Source organism: Lampris incognitus, chromosome 7, assembly GCF_029633865.1.
Source record: "Lampris incognitus isolate fLamInc1 chromosome 7, fLamInc1.hap2, whole genome shotgun sequence".
Lineage (NCBI taxonomy): Eukaryota > Metazoa > Chordata > Actinopteri > Lampriformes > Lampridae > Lampris > Lampris incognitus.
In genome coordinates this window covers 38,649,444-38,674,607 of record NC_079217.1, presented here as the reverse complement: position 1 = coordinate 38,674,607, position 25,164 = coordinate 38,649,444, and the positions used below count along the sequence as shown (strand labels likewise).

At 46.4% G+C, this 25,164-nt stretch overlaps 1 protein-coding gene across 1 annotated transcript in view; it reads left to right on the top strand.

Annotated features, from left to right (window-relative positions):
- The window catches only part of mfrp (membrane frizzled-related protein), a 30,595-nt gene that overhangs the window by 850 nt on the left and 4,581 nt on the right, over window positions 1–25,164 (top strand). The window contains exons 3-9 of the mRNA XM_056284022.1: window positions 76–216; window positions 634–798; window positions 19,588–19,807; window positions 20,529–20,659; window positions 20,821–20,946; window positions 24,512–24,588; window positions 24,686–24,834. Coding sequence (XP_056139997.1) covers window positions 76–216; window positions 634–798; window positions 19,588–19,807; window positions 20,529–20,659; window positions 20,821–20,946; window positions 24,512–24,588; window positions 24,686–24,834 — 1,009 coding nt within the window. The remainder of the gene's footprint in view (window positions 1–75; window positions 217–633; window positions 799–19,587; window positions 19,808–20,528; window positions 20,660–20,820; window positions 20,947–24,511; window positions 24,589–24,685; window positions 24,835–25,164) is intronic.

Below are 25,164 nucleotides of genomic sequence, written 5' to 3'. Positions count from 1 at the left end.
TACAAATGTGTCTTTGCTATTGTGTCATTGAATGTGTGTGTGTGTGTGTGTGTGTGTGTGTGTGTGTGTGTATACATCCCTCAGGCAGGGGTCTGTTTGGCGTTTGTCTGATGTGTTTGCGAATGCCAGGATGTGGCCGGGGAACGGTGGTGGTCACTGCTGCTGCTCTGCTCCTAGTGGCAGCTTTGGGACTTGCACTGGTTCTTATTCTCACGCGTGAGTCAGTACCACCGCACGTCATGACAACACTGAAATCACAACAGAAAAAAAAAGGTGCATAAATGGGTGCAAGGGTACTGATTTCAAATGAGTCTCCCCCCCCTTGTTCATTTTAGAGTCTCTATTTTGCCAATCCTACCTACTTTCACACTGTTGTCATTGTGGAGGATAACCATGATGGGTTTTTTTACTCATATTTCCAGGATGAAATCTGCCCATCTTTTCATAATTTTAGTAAAAGATATGTACACTTATTTATCGTACTGGCCTTGGACATTGTACTTCAGTACCACCTAAATTTTTTTCTCTGTAATATATTCTACTATTTTATACACTGAGATCTTTGGAATAACCCTCTGTCCATTCTTCCTGTCTAATCCCTCTTTTCTCTCACCTGTGCTTTGTCTGGTTCAGAGATAAATGGGCAGACAGTGGACAGAGAGCAGTTGTCCACACAAACTCCAGACATGATGGGTGGTGTTGGAGTTTCCTACAGCCTATCTACCATTCCTGGTAACAGCAGCCAGAGGGACAGCACGGCAGCACCACAACCGGCTATATACCCTACATCTGACACACGTAAGAGTCCTGAGCCGAACATGTAACGTATACAAATGATTAATGACCGGCCTGCTTGATGGTGCTGTGTTGTCTTGGTTGGTTCCTCTCTGTGAAAATAGCAATAACCAGGAGTGGGCAATAATGATCTCTGATAAGTCTATAACACTTATGGAGAATGAGTAACTAGGTCGGAAGCCAGGACAAAGGCCAGAGCATAGTCTAGTTTATCTCAATTGCTTAAATGAAATCCTCAAATGATTATCTACATTCTGAAAGTGGTGCGTCCAAACCCCACACCAATAAATCGTTTAACACTAATTCTCTCTGCCAGGTGTAACACATAATCCCTCAGACCTATCGGCCAACTTTTTTTTTATGCAGTCATGACTGTATGATGAAGAACCTCTTGTGGTTGTCGTGATTCAAAACCTTTGAAAAATGTTTCTTTTCACTATCGCCGCTCCTTCTCTTTATACACTATAGATCAACCTGCCTCAGGAACTGTTGATTCAGTTCTACACTGCAATAATCCAGTCTGTCCTCTGCACATCCATCACAGTCTAGTTTGCTTTGGCCACCAAACAGGACAGGGACAGACTAAGATGGACATTTAGGTCTGCAGAGAAAATCATTGGTGCCAACCTGCCCTCCATTCAGGACTTATACACCTCCAGGCTCAGGAAACGGGCAGGTAACATCACTGCAGACCCATTCCACCCTGGTCACAACCTGTTCCAACTCCTTCCCTCTGGTAGGCGCTACAGTGCACTGTACGCCAAAATATAAAAATTTTCTTTCCGCGGGCTGTCATTCAAATGAACGCTTAACATTGTCAATAAATCTAAGCATTTTTTATACTGTACTGTACATTGTAAGTATACTGGTACACTCTGTCATGTCCATCTACCTCAGGCATGTATGTAAGTAACTTGCTAATATCTATTTCAGCATCTCTGATATATTCTCTGAACTGATTCAACTTTCTGTGAGATACAACTAGTCTTTGCACTCCATAGCACACAATTTCCCCCCTTTTTACCCCCAAATTGTACCCAGCCAATTACCCCACTCTTCCGAGCTGTCCCGATAGCTGCTTCATCCCCTCTGCCAATCCAGGGAGGGCTGCAGACTACCACATGCCTCCTCCAATACATGTGGAGTCGCCATCTTTTCACCTGACAGTGAGGAGTTTCACCAGGTGTACGTGCATGGGAGGATCACACTATTCCCCCCAGTTCCCCCTCCCCCCGAACAGGCGCCCCCCCCAACCAGAGGAGGCGCTAGTGTAGCAACCAGGGCACATACCCACATCCGGCTTCCCACCTGCAGACACGGCCAATTGTGTCTGCAGGGACGCCCGACCACAGGGATTCAAACCGACAATCCCCATATTAGTAGGCAATGGAATAGACCGCTATGCTACCCAGATGCCCGGCTCCGTGGCACATAGTTTCTTATTTGTGCACTAATAGAGCTGTGCGTACTTTTGTGTATGCAGGTTCTATGAAAACATTACCATCACTAATCCCACAAAATATGCTGGAGCATTTCAATATATTAGGTTCAAATATATTCCCAAGTCCCTTAATGTCCACTGCCTACCCTATCAAATTTCTTCTTCCTGACCTAAAAGATGAAAATTTTCAAGCCAAACTGATTAAGCAACTACTGTTCAAGTAAAACATGACTGAGAGGGAGGAGTCTCACTGCAGAGTAAAGCTAGTTATGCTTTATTCAAATGTCACAGCATCATTCTACTTGAAAATCAATAGGGCCATCTCTTGAAGGTGGTCTTGGAAGCATCTCCTAAGGTGTACGGTCTGAAACAACAAGAGTCAGAGGTATCCATTTGTCTAACAGAATTGACCAGATAAGTCTCCTGGCTGGACATTCTCTATAAGGACTCCTATTCCTTCCAAATGTGTAGTTACCTCTCCCTTTTTTAGTTACCTCTCCCCTTTTCTCCCAATTGTACTTGGCCAATTACTCCACTCTTCTGATCCATCCTGGTTGCTGCTCCACCCCCTCTGCTGAGCAGGGGAGGGCTGCAGACTACCACATGCCTCCTCCGATACATGTGGAGTCACCAGCCGCTTCTTTTCACCTGACAGTGAGGAGTTTCACCAGGTGTACGTGCATGGGAGGATCACACTATTCCCCCCAGTTCCCCCCCCCAAACAGATGCCCTGACCGACCAGAGGAGGCTCTAGTGCAGCGACCAGGACACATACCCACATCCAGCTTCCCACCCAAAGACACAGCCAATTGTGTCTGCAGGGATACCCGACAAAGCCGGCAGTAACATGGGGATTTGACCTGGTGATCCCCATGTTAGTAGGCGACGGCAGACACAACCATGCTACCCGGATGCCCACCTCTCCCTTTAACCTGATGAGACAAAAGTTCTCAATGAAAATATCTACTGGCATTTCTGTACAGGCAGATATTGACCCTTTGCACGTGACGTCACGTCCCACTCGCGGGGAATATGAACGCCATGACGGATGGCAGAAGATCAATCGATTTCGCCTCCTCGAACAGAGCTTTGCCTGGTTTCAAGGGAGGCTGTCCCCACTGTCATGGCCCATCAGTGCAGCTTCTGTCTTCCAGGTGTTTCACGGCGGAGTCTAGTGCATACAGCAGAGCTGTGATGTGGGAGCAGACCTCACCAAGGCCTGCTTTACATGTGCAGAGGCCACACACAACGGTTCCATCCTTCTTCACAGACACCCATGGTTTCAGCTGGGTCGCAGACAGAGCCTGACTATGATGGACCTGAAATTACAGATAGTGCAGGCGGGTCATTCCATGGAAAGTGTTAAGATTGGACTTTGGAAGTTTGAGGTTTTTGATCATAACCAAATATTATATATATATACACTACCATTCAAAAGTTTGGGATCACATTGAAATGTCCATATTTTTGAAGGAAAAGCACTGTACTTTTCAATGAAGATAACTTTAAACTAGTCTTAACTTTAAAGAAATACACTCTATACATTGCTAATGTGGTAAATGACTATTCTAGCTGCAAATGTCTGGTTTTTGGTGCAATATCTACATAGGTGTATAGAGGCCCATTTCAAGCAACTATCACTCCAGTGTTCTAATGGTACAATGTGTTTGCTCATTGGCTCAGAAGGCTAATTGATGATTAGAAAACCCTTGTGCAATCATGTTCACACATCTGAAAACAGTTTAGCTCGTTACAGAAGCTACAAAACTGACCTTCCTTTGAGCAGATTGAGTTTCTGGAGCATCACATTTGTGGGGTCAATTAAACGCTCAAAATGGCCAGAAAAAGAGAACTTTCATCTGAAACTCGACAGTCTATTCTTGTTCTTAGAAATGAAGGCTATTCCATGCGAGAAATTGCTAAGAAATTGAAGATTTCCTACACCGGTGTGTACTACTCCCTTCAGAGGACAGCACAAACAGGCTCTAACCAGAGTAGAAAAAGAAGTGGGAGGCCGCGTTGCACAACTGAGCAAGAAGATAAGTACATTAGAGTCTCTAGTTTGAGAAACAGACGCCTCACAGGTCCCCAACTGGCATCTTCTGTCAACTGTCAACATCTACAGTGAAGTGGCGGCTGCGGGATTCTGGGCTTCAGGGCAGAGTGGCAAAGAAAAAGCCATATCTGAGACTGACCAATAAAAGAAAAAGATTAAGATGGGCAAAAGAACACAGACATTGGACAGAGGAAGACTGGAAAAAAGTGTTGTGGACGGATGAATCCAAGTTTGAGGTGTTTGGATCACAAAGAAGAACGTTTGTGAGACGCAGAACAAATGAAAAGATGCTGGAAGAATGCCTGACGCCATCTGTTAAGCATGGTGGAGGTAATGTGATGGTCTGGGGTTGCTTTGGTGCTGGTAAGGTGGGAGATTTGTACAGGGTAAAAGGGATTCTGAATAAGGAAGGCTATCACTCCATTTTGCAACGCCATGCCATACCCAGTGGACAGCGCTTGATTGGAGCCAATTTCATCCTACAACAGGACAATGACCCTAAACACACCTCCAAATTGTGCAAGAACTATTTAGAGCAGAAGCAGGCAGCTGGTATTCTATCGGTAATGGAGTGGCCAGCGCAGTCACCAGATCTGAACCCCATTGAGCTGTTGTGGGAGCAGCTTGACCGTATGGTACGCAAGAAGTGCCCATCCAACCAATCCAACTTGTGGGAGCTGCTTCTGGAAACGTGGGGTGCAATTTCTCCAGATTACCTCAACAAATTAACAGCTAGAATGCCAAAGGTCTGCAATGCTGTAATTGCTGCAAATGGAGGATTCTTTGACGAAAGCAAAGTTTGATGTAAAAAAAATCTTATTTCAAATACAAATCATTATTTCTAACCTTGTCAATGTCTTGACTCTATTTTCTATTCATTTCACAACATATGGTGGTGAATAAGTGTGACTTTTCATGGAAAACACAAAATTGTTTGGGTGATCCCAAACTTTTGAACGGTAGTGTATATCTATATATATAATTATGAGGTACATCCCCCTGCTGTGAGCGTAGCACCGCGATTCTGTAACCCAACCAGCTACAAAGAACTAGTAAGCATCCAGACTTTTATATGCTTTTAGGTCAGCACCTGCATATGGGGACACTCCGTTGGTAACATAGTGGTACAGATCGTGTGGATTTACCCGGGCAGACTGGACGATTTTGCTAGATCCGTGAACACATTGGTAGGAAGAAGGTACGGGTCGGTAGCTAACCCTGCTATCGCTAGCTTCTCCACATATCGCTCTTTGTGCCGTCCTACAAGGTGACTCACTTCACAGGACAACTCCACAACATTACTCTGACTATTGGTAGCCGTCACTTAAATTTAAACTATAATAGCTACTCATCCATCGCAATATTTTGTTTGCTTTTGTTGTTCGCTTTTGAATTTCCCGGTCTATCACTTACTGCCGTCCGTCATGGCGCTGTCTCCCTCATCACGTGATAATTGTGACGTGTCTGCAAAGGGTGAATCATAATCTAAATGACCTATTTACAAATGGAAGTACATTTTGACCTACCCACTTAAACATGCATTGCTGGCTGCACCTTCAGTCTCTTGAGAGTTTAAGACCACCGTTTCACAGCCAGGAACCAGGAACTAACTGGGTCCATAGCTGGGAGCCTGTGGTTTGGGCACCTGGGGCTTGTACATGGGTACTTGGGGAGCATAAGGCTTTCAGATGAGCACCTTGGGAGCCGTAAACTACAAGCCAGACACCTGGGGAGCCTGAGACCTCTAGCTGGACACCTGAGGAGTCTGAGGCCTCTAGTTGTGTATCTTGGGAGCCTAAGGCTTGTAGCTGGGCATCTTGGGAGCCTAAGGCTTGTAGCTGGGCATCTTGGGAGCCCAAGGCTTCTAGCTGGGCAGCTGGGGAGCCTGAGGCTTTTAGTCTGGAACCTGGAGAGCCTATGGCTTCTAGCTGGGCACCTGGGGAGTCAAAGGCTTCTACTCAGGCACCTGGGGAGCCTAAGGCTTCTAGCAGGGTGTCTGGGGAACCAATTGCCTTGCTGTTTTGCTTGTAGCTGAGCATCTGGGGAACCTTGAAGCCAGGTACCTATGTAGCTTGGGGCCTGTGGCCAGGAAGCTGGAGAGCCTGGGGCTTGGAGCTAGTGACAAGTGAGAGCTGGGGCCCTTGGCACTGATAGCAAGACACATCTTTGGCTTGGTGCTTGGCAACACTGCTTCCTTGGTTGTATACACCTCCCTGACTTGCAATAGGTGGCTGGAGGCTACTTATGGCTTCCTCTTTAATATTAGAGTGGCCATCATCCGGACGGTATCCTGTACCAGGATTTTGAAATTGGGGCTCATATCCAGCATAGTAGGCTGCAGGTGGAGGTACAAAACATTAAGTCAAAACCTTGAATGTATGATTTTTTTTTTTTCCCTTTGCAACTGGGACAACTTTGGATTTGGAAGGACACTGAACTTACCGCTTGCTTGATGTCTTTCAACAAATAGCAAAGACAACAACACCACTCTGGAGAAGACATTGATTATTAGATTTAGTACCCTCAATGACATTGGTTCCCTTTAAAATGATTATACAATGTGTTGCCAAACAATGGATTCTTTCATAATAACCATAAGACAAATCCCATGGGTAGGTCAGATGCACAACCAAACACATCTAACTGCTGTTCTCCAACCTACCCAATTGTACCAACTGGCTCAATGATACTCTTGGTATGGTGCTGATTGTTGCTCCCGATTTGGCAACCAATCTCTGTTTCAGCTCTCTGGTGGAACTTAACAAGTTTGTTCAAACATAATAGGTGTTAAGAAAAACCTTGCCATTGGAAAAATATTTGGTCATGTTTTACTGCCCATACCTGCTAAATGCTCTTGTCATCAAGGTCAAGCAAGTGGTGGATGGTTTTAAGAAACTTAAATGTATCAAAATAGTGCTCTGTGTTATCTTGGACAACCGCCGCTGTCATTTTCAGAAAAAAAGTTCAATTTTTTGCACTGAAAATTGTAATGAATGTCCAAGAGCCCAAACAAAATCCAAGGGAGTCCCTTTACTTCCCATCAGGTAATGGATCTAAAAATTTCTCATGGCATTCCCCAAATTCTGATGTTTTCCATTTGCAAAGAAAAAAGACCCTTTTAGTTAATGAAGTGCTTATGATCTATGTACATGCTTGTAAACAAAAACATTGATTTGATAGTAGCACTCAAGAGTTAGGTATATTTATATTACATTGCATTTGGTTTACATTTCAACATCCATGTTCTGAAAGCCAGCTAGTCCATATTGAGGTTTGGGGTCCAATTCAGGGGGCCAAGTCAAAATGAGTATGGCTAAAGTGGTAGTTAGACAAATCTATCTCAGTTTATTCCAGTAGCTTAAGTTCTGCTATCCCTCCAGCGAATTCTGAGTCTACCCTGGGGTCGTCTCCTAGTTGGACGTGCCCGTAAAACCTCCAAAGGAAGGCGCCCAGGACAAATCCTAACCAGATGCTCGAACCACCTCAAATAGCTCCTTTTGACGCAAAGGAGCAGCAGCTCTACTCCAAGCTCCTAACCTTATCTCTAAGGCTGAGCCCAGACACCCTACAGAGGAAACTCATTTCAGCTGCTTGTATCTGCGATCTCACCCTTTCGGTCACTACCCTAAGCTCAAGACCATAGATGAGGGTTGGAACGAAGATTGACTGGTAAGTTGAGAGTAAATTGGGATCCCCCAGGAGGAGCTGGAGGGTGTTGCTGGGGAGAGGGACGTCTGGAGTGTCCTACTTAGCTTGCTGCCACCGCGACCTAACCCCGGAGAAGTGCTGATGATGAGATGAGATGATGTTCTGCTATATTCCATCATATCCAGTGCTCACTTTATTACAATACTAACCCCTAAAATTCTTGATTTGTTAGTTACCTCTTTTCCAGTAAGTCACAGAAAATCACAAGTCTCAATGCAGTGTAGAGACGGTTGTATTTGATTTGAAATATCACAGCATCACCCTTTATGAAAATTAATGAGGTCATCACTTGAGGGGAGTCTCGAAAGCATCTACCAAGATTTTGGGTCTTCAACAACCAGAGTAGAGTCAAGGTATCCGTTTGTTTAATGGGGTCAACCAGGTGAGTCTCCTGGCCAGATGTTTTCCATAAGGACTCCTCTTCCTTTTTCAAAACCATAGTGGCCTCTGCCTGGCTGGATAAAATTAGCTCAACGAAACAAAGTCTATTTACATTTCTGAATGGGCAAATATAGTAATCTGAAAGGACCTGTTTCTTGGGCTTTGGTAGGAAGTATTTGATACCGTTTCCCTCTTGGCTGCAGAGACTTCCTCCACTCGCGCCAACGCCTGAAGCTGCTCATGGTTTTCTCTTGGTTGCCAGAGCAGTAGCCTGAACCAGGAAGTGGATTTTCTTCTGTACTCTGCTTTTCAAATTAAAGGTCAAATCTAGTATAGCGAAATCTTTTAGAAACCTTTCATCTACTTCTTGTATTTCACACTTGTAGGACAAAATTTAAAGTTTGAAATGCATCGGTGTTACTTAAAAATACCAGTCTAGTTTGCATTTCAAAGAATGCTGGGTTTTTAAGCACAGAAGAAAAATTTAGTTTTGAAATAGCAATAAACAATTTTGCCCTTTCTTTAAAATTGCTGGTTACTTGCTGTAAATCCCCCCAAGGCACGGCGAACACAAGTAGCTTTCTTGAACAGGTTTAATGAAGTCTCCAAATCTCCATCAACACCGTGAAAACTTGTAACACAAAACGGAACAATACAATTAGCACAATTAACATAAAATCAGACCGCACATAACGTGGGCTACACATAACATACATAACGTACCTCGTTGGCTGCATGCCACAATGAGGGAATTGTCCGTGAAACTTGCTGGTTGTCTTTGATGTCCTTATAGCTTCCGTGACAAACATTAAGCCATGATGCCCGCGAACAACGAGAAAGACCGAGGGCCACCCGAAAGTCCATGCATCATCCTGCTAGGAAGCAGGCGGAAGCGCGCGACCGGAAATAGGCGAAAGCACGTCTCCCAAACAACGCGAGACCAGACCCAAACGCACGCATGGAAAAAATCACAAACTAATCAAACCATGTATCACCCAACAACCAACGAACAAACAACGTACAAACCAACCATAGAATCAACCATTAATATAAACTGTATGCACCATTATGGCTACATTTACACTTGCCTTATTCTCCTACATTTGGTTGCAGTCTAGTAAAGATTCAAAATGTTATGTTGCATATTATTTTTCTCAGGATTGTTTACTGATAGAAACCAAACCATTAAGGTGAGTGACAGCTGTAATATATTCGCTATATTATCTGGATGTATCTTATACTGCTAATATATCCATAACAGTGATTTGAGCCGGAGACCAATTCCCAACGTCTGGTCCTCTTTATTGTAACTCTCCGACTGGCGCAGCCGTCAACATCCGGGATATATGAGAGCCTAGCTTAACCACCACTAGGTAGCTCTGTTGGTCTACTAATGATTATCATTCAGCTAAGCATTTAGTATCAGTATACTACACTCCTCCCCCTTAAACTATGAAGTTCCCCTAATAACATTTTATCACTCTAAAACATGCTGATATGCAAATTACTTTCAACATCTTTTACTTGGTCATTACTGGTTACACAACCCACTTCGACCCACATTTGTCCATTTACATATCAGTCTCAGGAACTCTTTTTCACATTTTTTTTTTGAACAGGAGTTGAACAATTTAGTCTCTCAGGAACTCTTTTATTCAGGAACTCGGCTGATCTTACAGAGACAGTCGTTTTGGAGGTGCCCTCTCTCTCTGAGGGGACCGGCGCTCAACCACCTCAGGGGAAGTGGATGCTCGGTGAGGAGGCGACACGGCCTTGCCCACCGAACCTCGTAAGGGTGTTGCACACTTCTCCAGAGCCTGCATCCTTGGAATGGGTGTATCTTCAGGTGAGTACGGGCTAGCATCTACGGCTCCAGGTGTGCCTTTCCCCCCCCAAATCCGCAACTGCAGGGTAGGTGTTGCTGATGCCCATCTGGTCATCCTGAAACTGAAATGCCTCAGGAGGACTGGAGGGTCGGTCGAACAGCAGATGGTCAATGTGGACTGAACATCGGTTCACTCTATTCCACACCAGGTAGGTGACTGGTCCGAGTCTCTTTTCCACTGTCCCTTTCGTCCACCTCTCCTTTCCTCCACGGAAGTTTCGGATCAGTACTGAGTCCCCCTCTGACAGATGTCTCAGCTTCGAGGCGGGTTGGTCATGATAGTCCTTCTGCTTTTGTTGTTTGGCCCCCACCACTCGAGCGAGGTCTGGCTTCAGCAGGCTGAACCTGGTCCTAGGCTGACGTTTGAGGAACAGTTCTGCTGGTGTGCAACCTGTAATGCTGTGTGGTGTGGTCCTGTATGACAACAGGAAGTTGGCGAGCCTGTGTTTCACTGTAATAGTGACGTTTTGTTTCTTCTCATCGAGCAGCTGTTTAAGAAGTGAAGCTTTCACCGTCTGGACTGCTCTCTCTGTGGCACCATTAGACGCAGGATGGTAAGCTGGCACCAAGGTCTGCTTAATGCCGTTGCTTTTCAGGAATGTTTTGTACTCCAGTGAGGTGCATTGTGGACCGTTGTCCGAGACGATCTCCTCAGGAAGACCGTAGGACGAAAAGATGCTCCGCAGCACTTCGATCGTTTTGGCGGCGGTAGTTGTTGCCATGGGGATCACCTCAAGCCATTTTGAATGACTGTCTACTAACACTAGGAAGTGTTGCTGATCCTTCTCTGCAAAGTCAATATGTAGCCTCTGCCACACTCTCGTAGGCCACTGCCAGCAGTGTAGTGGTGCTACTGCTGGTAGTTTCCTCACACTCTGACAAGCATCACATTGCTGCACTGCACGTTCGATATCACTGTCCAACTGAGGCCACCATAAATAGCCCCTCGCCAAACTTTTCATCCTGCACCCTCCGGGATGCCCTTGGTGTAGGTCGTACAGTAGTCGTTCTCTGTGTGCTGGTGGGATGATAATTCGAATACCCCACAGAATGCATCCTTGTTCCACAGACAGTTCATTCCTTCGGTTGAAGTACGGTTTCAGTGTGTCATCGTTGATGTAACTCGGCCATCCAGACCGGGTCAGTCCCAGTACCTTGCATAGGACTGGGTCCTTGAGAGTGCTCTGTGCAATCTCTGTAGTCTGCACGGGTAGCTCATCTACTAATGAGAAATAAAAGATGCTATTCTCCTCCGCTGTGTTGTCCTTTTCTTTCCCCGGCAGTCTAGATAACGCATCCGCATTTGCATTGTCCGCTGACGTTCTGTACTCTATACTGTAGTCATAAGCCATAAGCCTCAGTGCCCATCTCTGCACACGCAAAGCGGCTAGTGTAGGGATTTCTGACTTGGGTCCTAAGATGGCAAGGAGGGGTTTGTGGTCAGTTATTAAACTGAATTTACGGCCATAGAGATATTTATGAAATTTGGTCACGCCAAATATTATGGCCAACGCCTCCTTCTCTATCTGACTATATTTACTCTCTGCCTCTGTCAACGTACGTGACGCAAAGGCGATTGGTTTCTCGTCCCCATTTTCCATTATGTGCGACATTACCGCACCTATCCCATAAGGGGATGCGTCACAAACTAATCTCAGTAGTTTCTGCGTGTCGTAGTGTACTACTACTGAGCTTTTCACTAACTGTTCTTTGGCAGCCTTGAATGCTGCTGCACTCTCTGGTATCCATTTCCATTCGACTTCCTTCTTCAGGAGTTGGTGTAGTGGCTGCAATACGGTCGACAGATCTTTCATGAAACGGCCATAATAGTTTAACAGTCCTAGGAATGACCGTAGCTCTGTGACGTTTGTGGGCTGGGGTGCATTTACGATGGCGGCAACCTTTGTCTCAGTGGGGTGAAGTCCCTCTTTATCTATCAGATGCCCCAGGTACTCTACTTTCTCCTGCATGAAGTCACATTTTGCTCTTTTCACTCTTACCCCGTAGCTCTCCAGTCGGCTTAAAACCTCATCTAGGTTCCTCAGGTGCTCCTCTCTTGTTCTGCCTGTGACTAGTATGTCATCGAGGAAGCAGGTCACATGCTCTAAGCCTTGTAGTATCTGGTCCATCAGATTCTGGAACATAGAAGGTGCACTCGACACTCCATATGAAAGTCTGTGATAAACATACAGTCCTTTGTGGGTATTTATTGTTAAATACTTCTCTGAGTCCTTCTCTAACTCAAGCTGTTGGTAGGCATGTGAGAGATCTAATTTGCTAAAGAGAATGCCCCCGGCCAGTGTGGCGAAGAGATCCTCGGCGTTCGGTAATGGATAGTGTTATGTCTGCACACATCGACAGTGCTGCATTTTATTTGGTGCTGTTCTATTGTGCTGGGATCGATTGGTGATGCCTGCGGGCTCTGGGTTGTTTGATCGGGTCTGCCTGTGATGCTGTGTCAGTCTAAATAAAGAATGCAACGTAGCGGTTGTGTCGAGCGACAGCGCTGTGTCCTGACGTGATTTCTAAATACAATATTGGCGACGAGGATGGCTGATATCTCTCTCCCACCACCTGCCCCCTTCCTGGCATTACCTGGCGAGCCTCCGGCACATGGACTCGCTGGCTACATAGTTTTGAAAATTACATCATCGCCTCAGGGCTCGACGACGTGAGCCAGGCTAGGAAGACGGCTCTGTTGCTACACTGCTTGGGAGCAGAGGGTCATCGTGTGCTCGGGATTCTGGGGAACGTCACAAGCTTTGACGAAGCTGTGGGACTTATGAGCACCCATTTCGTTGCTCCACAGAGTGCCCTCCTTCGGCGATTTATATTCCGTCAGCGACACCAACTGCCTGGTGAGTCTGTGCAGCAGTATGTAGCTAATTTGCGAGGGCTAGCTAGCTCATGCAAGTTTGGCGCGCTTCGGGACGAGATGGTTCGCGACCAGCTAATCGAACACACCAACAACGCAAAGGTGCGTGAGACTCTCCTGCTGGAAAAAGACGATCTGCTGCTGTCCAGACCAATTACCATCGCACTACAGGTTGAGGGAGCAGCTGAGTGTGCTGCTGTGCTAAATACACAGCAAGTGGCCACCTCCAGTCAAGCTGCCAACGACTCCTCCCTCTACTCACGGCTGCCCCTCGGGACGCAACCCAGCCAGAGCGAGGCGGGCGCCGAATCCACTGGGGACGTCCTGCAACTGCAATGACGGCGTTCTCGGCCCCGCCCTCAACAGTCCTGTGGTAACTGTGGGTCTCGGTCTCATGTTTCAAGGGCTCAGAACTGCCCTGCCCGTGGCCAGACATGCCGTAGCTGCGATAAGCAAAATCACTTTGCCAACGTCTGTCGATCTTCCCCGGCTGGGTCAGAGGGCCACACCCCCCAGTCTTCAACCGCTGTCATTCACAAGGTGAGCTCTGGGCCAGTGTCATTCAAATCATGCACAGTCAACATTAATGATGTGTGCATCCCCCTGCTGTTGGACACCGGTGCAGGTGTGTCTCTCCTGAATGTTGATACCTACAGTCAATTTTTCGGTTCACTGCCACTGTCCGCACCCTCAGCTGTCCTCTGTGGGTATGGTGACTCCAAAATCGATCTGGTTGGCTCTCTCCAAGTGACTGTCCGCTATGGAACCAAGCTGGTGCCCAATGCAGTTTTTCATGTGGCACGCCGTGGGGCCAACCTGATGGGCCTGGACCTGTTCTCTGCTCTGGGGTTCTCCCTCTTAGACACAAGGGGGGCAGCAATCCTGACTGTTGCCACACCTTGGCAGCAGAAGTGGCCATCGCTGTTTATGGGGCTGGGCTGCCTCTCCACCTTCGCCCATCAACCTCTCCTCAACCCTGCTGTGAAATCTGTCATCCAACCACTGCGCCGCATCCCGTTGGCTCTACGTGATGGGGTCTCCGCCGAGCTGCAACAACTGCTGGAAGCTGGCATCATTGAACCGGTGGACGCATCACCTTGGGTCTCAAACCTCGTGGTGGCTAAGAAGAAGTCGGGGGGCCTGCGTGTCTGCGTCGATCTACGTGCAGTAAATAAGGCAGTGGTCCCTGATAAGTATCCACTGCCCACCTCAGAAGAACTCACTGCTCAGTTCTATGGCTCTGAGGTGTTCTCCAAGTTCGACCTCAGACAGGGGTACTTACAGGTGCCCCTCCACCCCAGCAGCCGAAACCTCACAGCCTTTGTGACACATGCAGGAGTGTTTCGCTACACCAGGATGCCTTTCGGTCTCAGCTCCGCCCCTAGCTGCTTCCAGAAAATCATGGTCTCTGTGCTGGCTGGCATGCTGGGTGTGGCCATTTATCTGGACGATATAGTGGTACACGGGCCCACCAGTGAAATCCACGACAAGCGCCTCAACATGGTCTTTGCAGCCCTGTCCAAGCACAGGCTAACTCTCATTGCTGAGAAATGTGTCCTCTCTGTGCCAGCCATCGAGTTCGTTGGGTTCTGGCTGTCAGCGAGCGGTGTAACTCCACTACAATCCAACGTGGACGCCATTCAGGCCATCCCTGAGCCCAGCTCGGCCGCCCAGGTCGCCTCCTTCCTGGGTATGACAAGTTACTACCTGAGGTTTCTTCCCCAGTACTCTGCGACCACAGCCCTCCTGCGCCAGCTGCTGCGTAAGGACGAGCCATGGGTGTGGTCAAAGGCATGCAGTGACGCTGTGCGTGATCTCAAGACTCAACTGACTTCACCACCAGTGTTGGCTCACTTCGACATCTCCAACTCCACCTTTGTGACCTGTGACGCATCAGCCACAGCGATAGGGGCTGTGCTGTCTCAAACCCAGAATGGTGTGGAGAAGCCCATCGCCTTCGCCTCCCGTGCCCTCAACCTGACCGAGCAGCGGTACTCCGTGGGTGAGCGTGAGGCGTTAGCCTGTATCTGGGCTTGTGAAAGGTGGCACCTCTACCTCTATGGCCGCTCCTTCACCCTCAGGACAGATCACCAGGCCCTGACAGCGCTGCTGTCCACATCTGGGACAGGCCACAAACCCCTGAGGTTGCACCGCTGGTCTGACCACCTCCACCAGTACAACTTCAGCCTGCAGTTCACCCCAGGCAGAGACAATGTTGTCGCCGACCTGCTCTCTCGCTCTGTCTCCACCCCAGCTCCACAGACGGACACTGACTGTGTGGAAAAGGACATTGTCCAAATGCTACACACACCCCTTCAGGCCACTGTCTCTCTGCAGAAGCTGAAGGCAGCCTCCGAACAGGACCCTGTCCTCTCCCAGCTCCGCACCTACATCCAGAACGGCTGGCCTCACAAGGTCCCAGAGGAGCTGGCTGCGTTCGCCCGAGTCAGACAGGAGCTCTCCTGCTGGAACGACACCTGCGTGGCACGTGAGTTTTGCACAGTGGTCCCAGCTGCTCTCCGCGCACGTATTTTGAATATGGCGCATGAAGGCCACCTGGGCATTGTGAAACTGAAACAGCGCTGCCAAGACCTGGTGTGGTGGCCGGGGATAGACAGAGATATTGAGGCTCTGGTGAAGGACTGTTCTGCCTGCCTTGTGAGTGGCAAGACTGGCCACCAGGCTCCCCCACCCCTGCAACCTCTCGCCTGGCCCTCTCAGCCCTGGGAACACCTGCAGTTGGACATTTGTGGTGAGATCCATGGAGTTCCCCACCACCAACGCTTCATGGTGGTCGCCTACAATCTACACTCAAAATGGCCTGAACTCACCACTTCCGTCACTGTGACCTCACAGATCATCATCGACTTCCTGGACTCTCTTTTCTCTCGCTGGGGCCTCCCAAAGACCATCACCACTGACAACGGCCCTCAGCTGGTCTCTGCTGAGTTCACTGCTTATCTCGAAAGCAAGGGCATCCGTCATATACGCACTGCATACTACCACCCCCAGGCCAATGGCGGCGTTGAACGTTTTCACCAGTCACTGAAGAATGGCCTCAGAGCACACATGGCCCAAGGGTGCTCTTTCACGCAGGCCATCCGTCAAACTCTGCTGCACTATCGGGCCACACAGCACTCGACCACGGGCGTCTCCCCAACCTCTCTCATGCTAGGCCGGGAACTGTGCATGCCCCTTGACAGGCTCCGCCCCTCCACACCCCAGGCACCTCCCTCTGGGGTCAGAGCCTCAGTCACTCGTCAGCAGATGCGGATGAAGCAACGGTTTGACCAGTCAAAATGAACCAGGGTGCCAGACATCAATGTGTCAGACTGGGTCAGGGTCCGCAGGCCCCACAGGGACAATAAAATGGCTTCATACTGGTCCTCTCCTCTCCAAGTCACCCGTCAGCTGGGCCCAGCCACTTACCTCCTCAGCGATGGCACTCGGTGGCACTCCAGTCGTCTACGGAAGGTGTCAGCTCCGCCACACACAGCTGGTGACACAACCTTAGCCATTCCCTCGGCATGGCGAGACACCCCGGGGCTTCATGCAGCTCCTACACGGGCCCCAGACATTCCTGGGCCTCAGCTTCCCCTGCCTTCTCCCTCCCCACCTCGGCCTGCCCAGCCTCAGGCCGCCCCGCGACCTGTTCGCACACGTTTATGCCCTGGCCACCTAGAGGACTTTGTGTCAACCTTTCATGTTTGAAATCCTGCCGGGGGGGGGAATGTTATGTCTGCACACATCGACAGTGCTGCATTTGATTTGGTGCTGTTCTATTGTGCTGGGATCGATTGGTGATGCCTGCGGGCTCTGGGTTGTTTGATCGGGTCTGCCTGTGATGCTGTGTCAGTCTAAATAAAGAATGCAACGTAGCAGTTGTGTCGAGCGACAGTGCTGTGTCCTGACGTGATTTCTAAATACAATAGATAGGTCTCCTCTTCCACACTGATTAACCGTGACTTTATAGTCTCCACAGATACGAATTGACTTGTCTGATTTGGGTACAACTACTATCAGGGCAGCCCACTGACTATGGTCTATCTTTGAGATAATACCAGCTTTTTCCAGCCTATCTAGCTCTTTTTCAACTGCGTCTTTTAGTGTGTATGACACTGGTCTTGCCTTTCTGAAGACAGGTTTTGTATCTGGCTTCACTTTGATATTTGCCTTAAATTCACGAATAGTGCCAGGCTCCTCAGCAAATACTGCTTTGTGTCTCTGTAACACTGCCTCTACATCTGTGTTATCACTGCCCCCTGCTGGTGTAACTGAGAATATGCTTGCCCAGTCTAGTTTAAAATTGGCCAGCCAGTTACGGCCAAGGAGGGCTGGTCTGTCACCTTTCACAACCACAAGAGGTAAATCTCCACTCTGGTTGTCATATTTCGCATTGACAGTCACTTGGCCCATCAAGGGAATGTTCTCACCGGAAAAGGTTGACAGACGCACTTTACTTTCTTTCAGTGGCAGGTGTGAGAGATGTTCCTTGTACACTATCTCAGATACCAGGGTTACGGCAGCTCCTGTGTCAAGCTGCATGTTTACAGGGTTTCCTTCTAACTTAATATTGACCTTAATGTCCTTTTTTCCATTACCAACTGTATTCGTGGAGTACACTGTATTCATCGGATACGCACCAAACAGTTCATCCTCATTTCCATCTCCTCTCTCACTTGGACTGTGGTCTTCAGCCACATACTGTGTATGTCCCTGTCTATTTTTAGTTTTACACATTCTTGCTATGTGCCCTACCTTGGAACACTTGTGGCATGTCTCGGTTTTATACCTACATACTTGAGCTGCATGGTTGTTACCTCCACATCGGTAACAGGGTTGGTGCGTTTCTGTTCTCTGTGGTCTAGAGTTATCACTGGTAGGTTGCTTGCTTTTCCACTCGCTGGTGGACGACTTGCTTCTCCACGCACCCTTGCTTGTTCTCTTCTTGTCTATCTTATTCACAGTTGCAGCTCCGCTTGGTTTGCTGGCAAACTACAGCGTATTCTTTGACGCCATTTCCATAGATAAGGCCAGCTCACATGCTTTTGCAAAAGTCAGATTGTGTTCTGCGAGCAACTTTCTCTGAATAGCCTCCACCTTTAAACCAGTAACAAATCGGTCTCTCAGTGCTTCATTTAAATGCTGACCGAATTCACAATGTGTGGACAGGTGCTTTAAAGCAACCACATAATCAGACACTGACTCATTTTCTAGTTGGTTTCTTTTCTGAAATATAAAACGTTCAGCTATGATTAGTGGCTTGGGTTTATAACGGGATGCTAGTTTCCCGCTCAGTACTGCATACGTGAGGCTACTCGGTTTTTCTGGTATGCAGAGGTTCTTTAGTAGGCCATAGGCTTCAGCGCCTATCACAGACAGGAAAACATTGGCCTTCTTACCGTCCTCCACTTCATTAACGATCATCCATTGCTCCAATCTTTCAAGGTACGACTCGAAGTCCTCTTTACCTTCCTTGTATTCAGCAATATTGCCGATGAAATGCGCCATGCTTGTGCTTGGCTTGGCTAGCTAGTCTTTTCTTGCTAGCTGGCTGTAAACTAGCTTGTAGCGTCACGTTGCTTCGTCCGCTTTTATTAACTACTGGGATTACCTTCTCACATTAAAGGTATCCCATCCTCGTCGCCACTGTAATATATTCGCTATATTATCTGGATGTATCTTATACTGCTAATATATCCATAACAGTGATTTGAGCCGGAGACCAATTCCCAACGTCTGGTCCTCTTTATTGTAACTCTCCGACTGGCGCAGCAGTCAACATCCGGGGTATATGAGAGCCTAGCTTAACCACCACTAGGTAGCTCTGTTGGTCTACTAATGATTATCATTCAGCTAAGCATTTAGTATCAGTATACTACAACAGCCAAAGCATTCATGATTTCGGATTAGCTATTGTCTTAAAATTGTCAGCTATGAAATGTCAAGAAGGTCATATGTCTGCATGTAAACCTTCAAAATTGTAAATTTAAATTAAACACTGTCACTGGTAATATTGTGCTCTTGAGTGGCTGTTGCAGAAAAGCGCTATAAAAATGCAACTTGATTGTTTGATTGTTAAATCGTAGCAGTGGTTTACATCTCTAGTCTGTGGGACGCCTCAGTACTGGTTTTCTATTCTGCCTATCTAGTTACCCATTCAGGGAGTATTTCGACCTAATGCAAGCAACATGAACATAGCAATTACTTAAAGAAAACAAAAACTCAGAAGTGGTCCAGAGGAGTTGAGAAACACGGCACAAAAGCTTACCATTCAACAGTGTGTGTGTGTGTGTGTGTGTGTGTGTGTGTGTGTGTGTGTGTGTGTGTGTGTGTGTGTGTGTGTGTGTGTGTGTGTGTGTGTGTGTGTGTGTGTGTGTGTGTGTGTGTGTGTGTGTGTGTGTGCATATATAGATTCTCCTTATCCACTGTGTTCTTTCTCTCAGGTTGTGGGGGTGTACTGACTGACTTGGAGGGCAGTTTCAGTTCTCCAAACCACCCTGGCTCTTACCCCCCTGACTCTCTGTGTGTCTGGGTGATCCGGGTCAAATCACCGTTCCTAGTTCAAATCCACATTTCCTCTCTGACAGTGGAAGGACCATCACCCTGTCTGTTTGACTGGCTGGGGGTACAGGAGCAGACTGACCACAGCTCTGTGGTCACCAGGTTGGTCAGATCTCCAGGCCCAGACCAGACAAATCAAAGTTTTGGGATGCAACTCTGTAATTTCCTATGTACTTTCCCATGTTTCCTGTTTTATGAGTCTGTTTTAAGCTATTTGGATTAATAGGTGCATGTAGCTAACAGCTTAAGGAAAAAGTAACGTTCTTATAAATTTCTAAATGTCAAAAATATAGTGTCAGGGAACTTATCAATAGCAGAAACATGCTAAAGTAACGTTCAGGAACTGGTTGTATTGTACAAATTTGCAAGTTGACTCATTCCCAAGTGTGCAGCAGACATAATCTTTGTAATTTTCTTGCAAAAGGGCATTCCTCTGTGTTTGAGTGCATCAGTATGGCTGTTATTATCTTTAATAATTGCTAAATGGCACTAACTACAGATCTGCATGTGTTTCGGGATTATATCAGTTACAGTCTTTTCTTTTTTTGTCTTCAAAAGATCTAATACATATGGTGTTCTGGCTATATTTTTTCATCTAATTAGCATTCCTTTGAGACTGTACTAGGTGGGTTTCTTTATAACTAATCCAACAAATTCTAATGCTGCATAACCCTTGTTCACAAATCCTTTCAAGAATTTACAGTACAAAGCTGAACGCCAACCTAAAAGTATTGCGTTATCTTAAATGATGTTTCTTTACAACCATCCATTTTCTCTTGTCTTATTTTGTCATCTTGTCTTTTCTCCTCCCTTTCCCCTGTAGGTTCTGTGGTAATGTTGCACCACCAACAGTCAACACTAACAGCAGCACAGTGTGGGTTACCTTCCGCTCTGATAGCAGCATTGCAGGAAGTGGTTTCATCGCACAGTACAGAGCCATACCACCTGAACATAGTCAGTTGTGTGTCTATGAGTGTGTAGAAGTGTGTGTTGGTGTTTGTTTGTGGAACGAAAGAAGGGGTCGCATAAAGAGATTTGAAATTCATGCTTAAAGTTTGCATAGGGAGGATGAGAGACTCAGTATTGACAGTGTATGTGTGTGTGTTCTCTCTCAGAGAGCTGCTCCAGAGAAGAGTTCATGTGTGACAGCGGTCGCTGTCTCCTCCCTGTGTCTGTGTGTGATGGCCAGCCAAATTGCCATGACCAAACAGATGAGGCTAACTGTAGCCATAAGCACAAGGGTGAGAGCATGCAAAGCTAAACTATTATTTGATTCAAATAAATATGCAACTCACAGTGAAGCAAGAATAACAGGAAAACAACAATCTAGTAGTTTGAGTTTGAAGAGATAAACCCTTGAACCCACTTTTATGTGGTAAAAAGCATCAATGTGATACTCCCGATTTTCCCGAGTTACAGTGCATACAAACACAGAAACGAAAAGGCAGCTTTGTGACCCTCAAGGCCCAATGTGACACAATTTTAACACAATACATTTACAAAGAGGACAACGTCTCAACATTGACATGCTTTATTTATAAATTTTATACAGTATGCCACAGTATGCCACTATCTGCCTTCTGCATGCACCAAAAATCGGAAAATGCACTTTTGAATATGACAATATCATCCAGCAGAGGAGGGTGGGTTATGCCTCTTCTGCCATTTGATGGCTAAAACTATTCATTGGGCTGTTAGCATTATTCATCCTGATTTTGAACAGTTGACAACAGAGGGAGTTGCGTTTGCACAACAGGACTGCCATTAACAAATGAAGTTGTTTTTTTGTTGTTGGTTTTTTTAATTCCCTCCCCCTTTTTCTCCCCAGTTGTATCTGACCAATTATCCTACTCTTCTGAGCATATCCTACTCCACCTCCTCTGCCGATCTGGGGAGGGCTGCAGACTACCACATGCTTCCTCCGACACATGTGGAGTCGCCAGCCGCTTCTTTTCACCTGACAGTGAGGAGTTTTGGCAGGGGGACATAGCGCATGGGAGGATCACACTATTCCCCCCAGTTCCCCCCTCCCCCTTTAACAGGCGCCCTGACCAACCAGAGCAGGGGTCCCCAACCATCGGACCATGGACCAGCACCGGGCCGCAAGCAAACAATATGATATAGAATATTCAAATAAAAGCCTGGTCCAGCCATAATGCTAGAGGGCTTTTAATTTGAAACGGATACTTGAAGCGTGTACACAGTGATGTAATTTTATCACTCACTCATGTGGTATTGGACAGACCAATGGTAACTAACTTCATAATTCAGAGACGCACTCAGTCAACTCGCTACTAGCAGCTAGTTAGCTACCATGAGTACCAGTAAAAAACAAACGTCGCTTGAGAGTTTCTTCAGAAGATTTAGGGGAGATAGAAGGTCTAATGACGATGGTAACGCAGACAGCAGAGGCCGAGACAGCAAAAAAACAAACAAAAACAAAACAAAAAACAAACAAAAACGCTTCCTTCAATAGGAAATATAATGAGTCGTACCTAAAATATGGCTTTATTGCAACCGGTGACTCGCATGCTCCAAACCCCCTGTGTGTGATGTGTAGAGACAAGCGGTCTAATGAGGCAATGAAGCCCTCAGAACTGCTTCGGCACCTTGAGTCCAAGCACCCCGCACTTAAAGACAAACCCGTGCAGTTCTCTGAGCGAGAACAACGCGAGCCAGCGGGACAGGAGCGTGTGATGAGAGCCACCACCTCTGCACATGCTGCTGCTCTGAGAGCGTCGTACTAGGTGGCTAGCCGTGTTGCTAAGGCTAAGAAGCCTTTCACACTATCGGCGAAGAATCGATTCTGCCTGCTGCCCAGGACATGTGCCGTGAACTGTTGGGGGAAGCTGCAGCTAACAAGCTGCCTTTTCTTTCAAAAGTCTTAGAGAAAGCCGTTTATGTACAATTACAAACGCAACTAGAGATTAATGGCATTTCTGAAAAGTCCCAGTCTGGTTTCAAATCACGTCACAGCGCTGAAACAGCCCTTTTAAGAGTTTTTAATGATCTTCTTTTAACTGTGGACTCTGGGAACTCTGCTGTTCTGGTGCTTTTGGACCTGACTGCTGCCTTCGACATGGTTGACCATAATATTCTTTTATCACATCTTGAGCTGTGTGTAGGCATTAAAGGTACTGCCCTAGAATGGTTCAAGTCCTACCTGTCAAATAGAAGCTTTTCTGTCCATGTAGACCAATTCTCTTCAGCTGTGGCCCCACTTAACTGTGGGGTCCCCCAATGCTCCGTTTTGGGCCCCATTTTCTTCTCATTGTATATGCTGCCCTTGGGGTCAATTTAAAAAAAAAACATAATATGTCTTTTTATTGTTTTGCTGATGATTTGCAAATCTATCTGCCTATAAAAACAAACAGCAGAGATTCTATACAGGCTTTGCTGAGTTGTTTAAAGGATGTCAAAACATGGATGGAGTTAAATTTCCTGACACTAAATCAAAATAAGACTGAAATAATTGTATATGGACAACCGGATCTTCTGGATGGTTATGATAGCGCTCTTGGCCCTTTAGCTTCCGACAGTCGCTCTTCTGTTAGGAATCTTGGTGTGATTTTTGACAGCTCTTTTAACTTTGATAAACAAATAAACTCAGTCTTCAAAACAAGTTTTTTTCAATTACGACTTCTGGGAAACCTAAAGACCTATCTCCCGCCAAATGATCTTGAAAGGGTAATTCATGCATTTATTACCTCTCGTTTGGATTATTGTAACTCACTGTATGTTGGTGTAGTTCAGTTGTCGCTTCGTCGCCTGCAGCTTGTACAAAACGCAGCTGCTCGCCTGCTGACAGGAAAGAAACGACGTGATCACATAATGCCTGTACTGGCCTCCCTTCATTGGCTTCCTGTCTGTTTTAGGGCCCAGTTTATGATTTTATTACTTGTTTTTAAGTCTTTAAATGGGCTGGCACCATCTTATTTGTCTGAGCTGATACATCATCATACACCAGTCAGAGCACTCAGGTCAACAAACCAGATGCTCTTACATGTTCCCAGATCCAGGCTTAAGAATAGGGGCAACAGAGCCTTTGCAGTGGCTGCCCCTGATCTCTGGAACAACTTACCAGTACACATAAGATCTGCTCAGACCCTAGAGACTTTTAAATCTTGGTTAAGACCTACCTCTTCTTGCTGGCATTCAATTCAAGTTGAGCTTGACACCATGATTTTATTGTGCAAATATACTTTTACTCTTGTTTTATTGTTTACATTTTATATTCTTTATTTTACTGTCTTCTTTACATATATTTTTATATTCATATGTGTCACTTATTTTATATTGTATTTTAAGCTTGTGCAGCACTTTGGTTCAACTGTGGTTGTTTTAAATGTGCTATATAAATAAACTTGACTTGATTTATAAGCCTAACCTATATTCCGGTTGTTATTAACCCACCCCCGCGCTTCCCCCGGTCCACCAGAATATTGTCAATATTAAACCGGTCCGCGGTGCAAAGAAGATTGGGTACCCTTGGCCCAGAGGAGATGCTAGTGCAGCGACCAGGACACATAAGCATATCTGGCTTCCCAGCCACAGACATGGCTAATTGTGTCTGTAGGGACGTCTGACAAAGCAGGAGGTAACACAAGGATTCGAACCGGCGATCCATGTGTTGGTAGACAACGGAATAGACCGCTACGCTATCCGGACGCCCTAAATAAAGTTGTGTTTAACATTATTGATAACATACTGACAATTTACCAGGGTTTTAAAAATGGGGGAATTAAAATTGTCACATTGGGCCTTAGAAGGTCACTGTTCATAGTTGTTTCCTTTGCATTTAAACAGAGTGTGGGGGGCAGAAGACTGAGCAGTATGGATACCTTGCAAGTCCAAACCACCCCAAGCCTTACCCTCACCAGCAGGTACCTTGACAATATGTCCAGACAGCTAAACTGCAATGCCAACTAATTCTGAAGCTTGGTTTTGTTGTCTGACTGATATCCTCCCCTCCTTCATTAGTTGTGTACTTGGCGGATATCTGTTGAGGATGGTCATGTGATCAGACTGAGCTTCAAGAACTTCAGTCTGGAGACTCAAGACGTATGTGAGTTTGACTATGTGGAGGTCCTTGACAGCACCAACACCGGAGCTGGACGTGTTCTGGGGCGGTGAGAACTTTTATAGTACCTGTGTGTTTCATGACTTCCTGTTTGTACGGGGAGTTGGTGAGACCCTGTCTTTTCACTACAACAGCCTCAGCCGCAGGAGAGAAGACTGCAAACCATATATATATATATATATATATATATATATATATATATATATATATATATATATATATATATATATATATATATACACTACCACCATCAACATCACTACCACTACTACTACTACTACTACTACTACCACTACTACTACTACTACTTCTACTACTACCACTATTACTAGTACTACCACTACTTCTCCCCACTGAAGCCCCATAAAGAGAGAGGCTG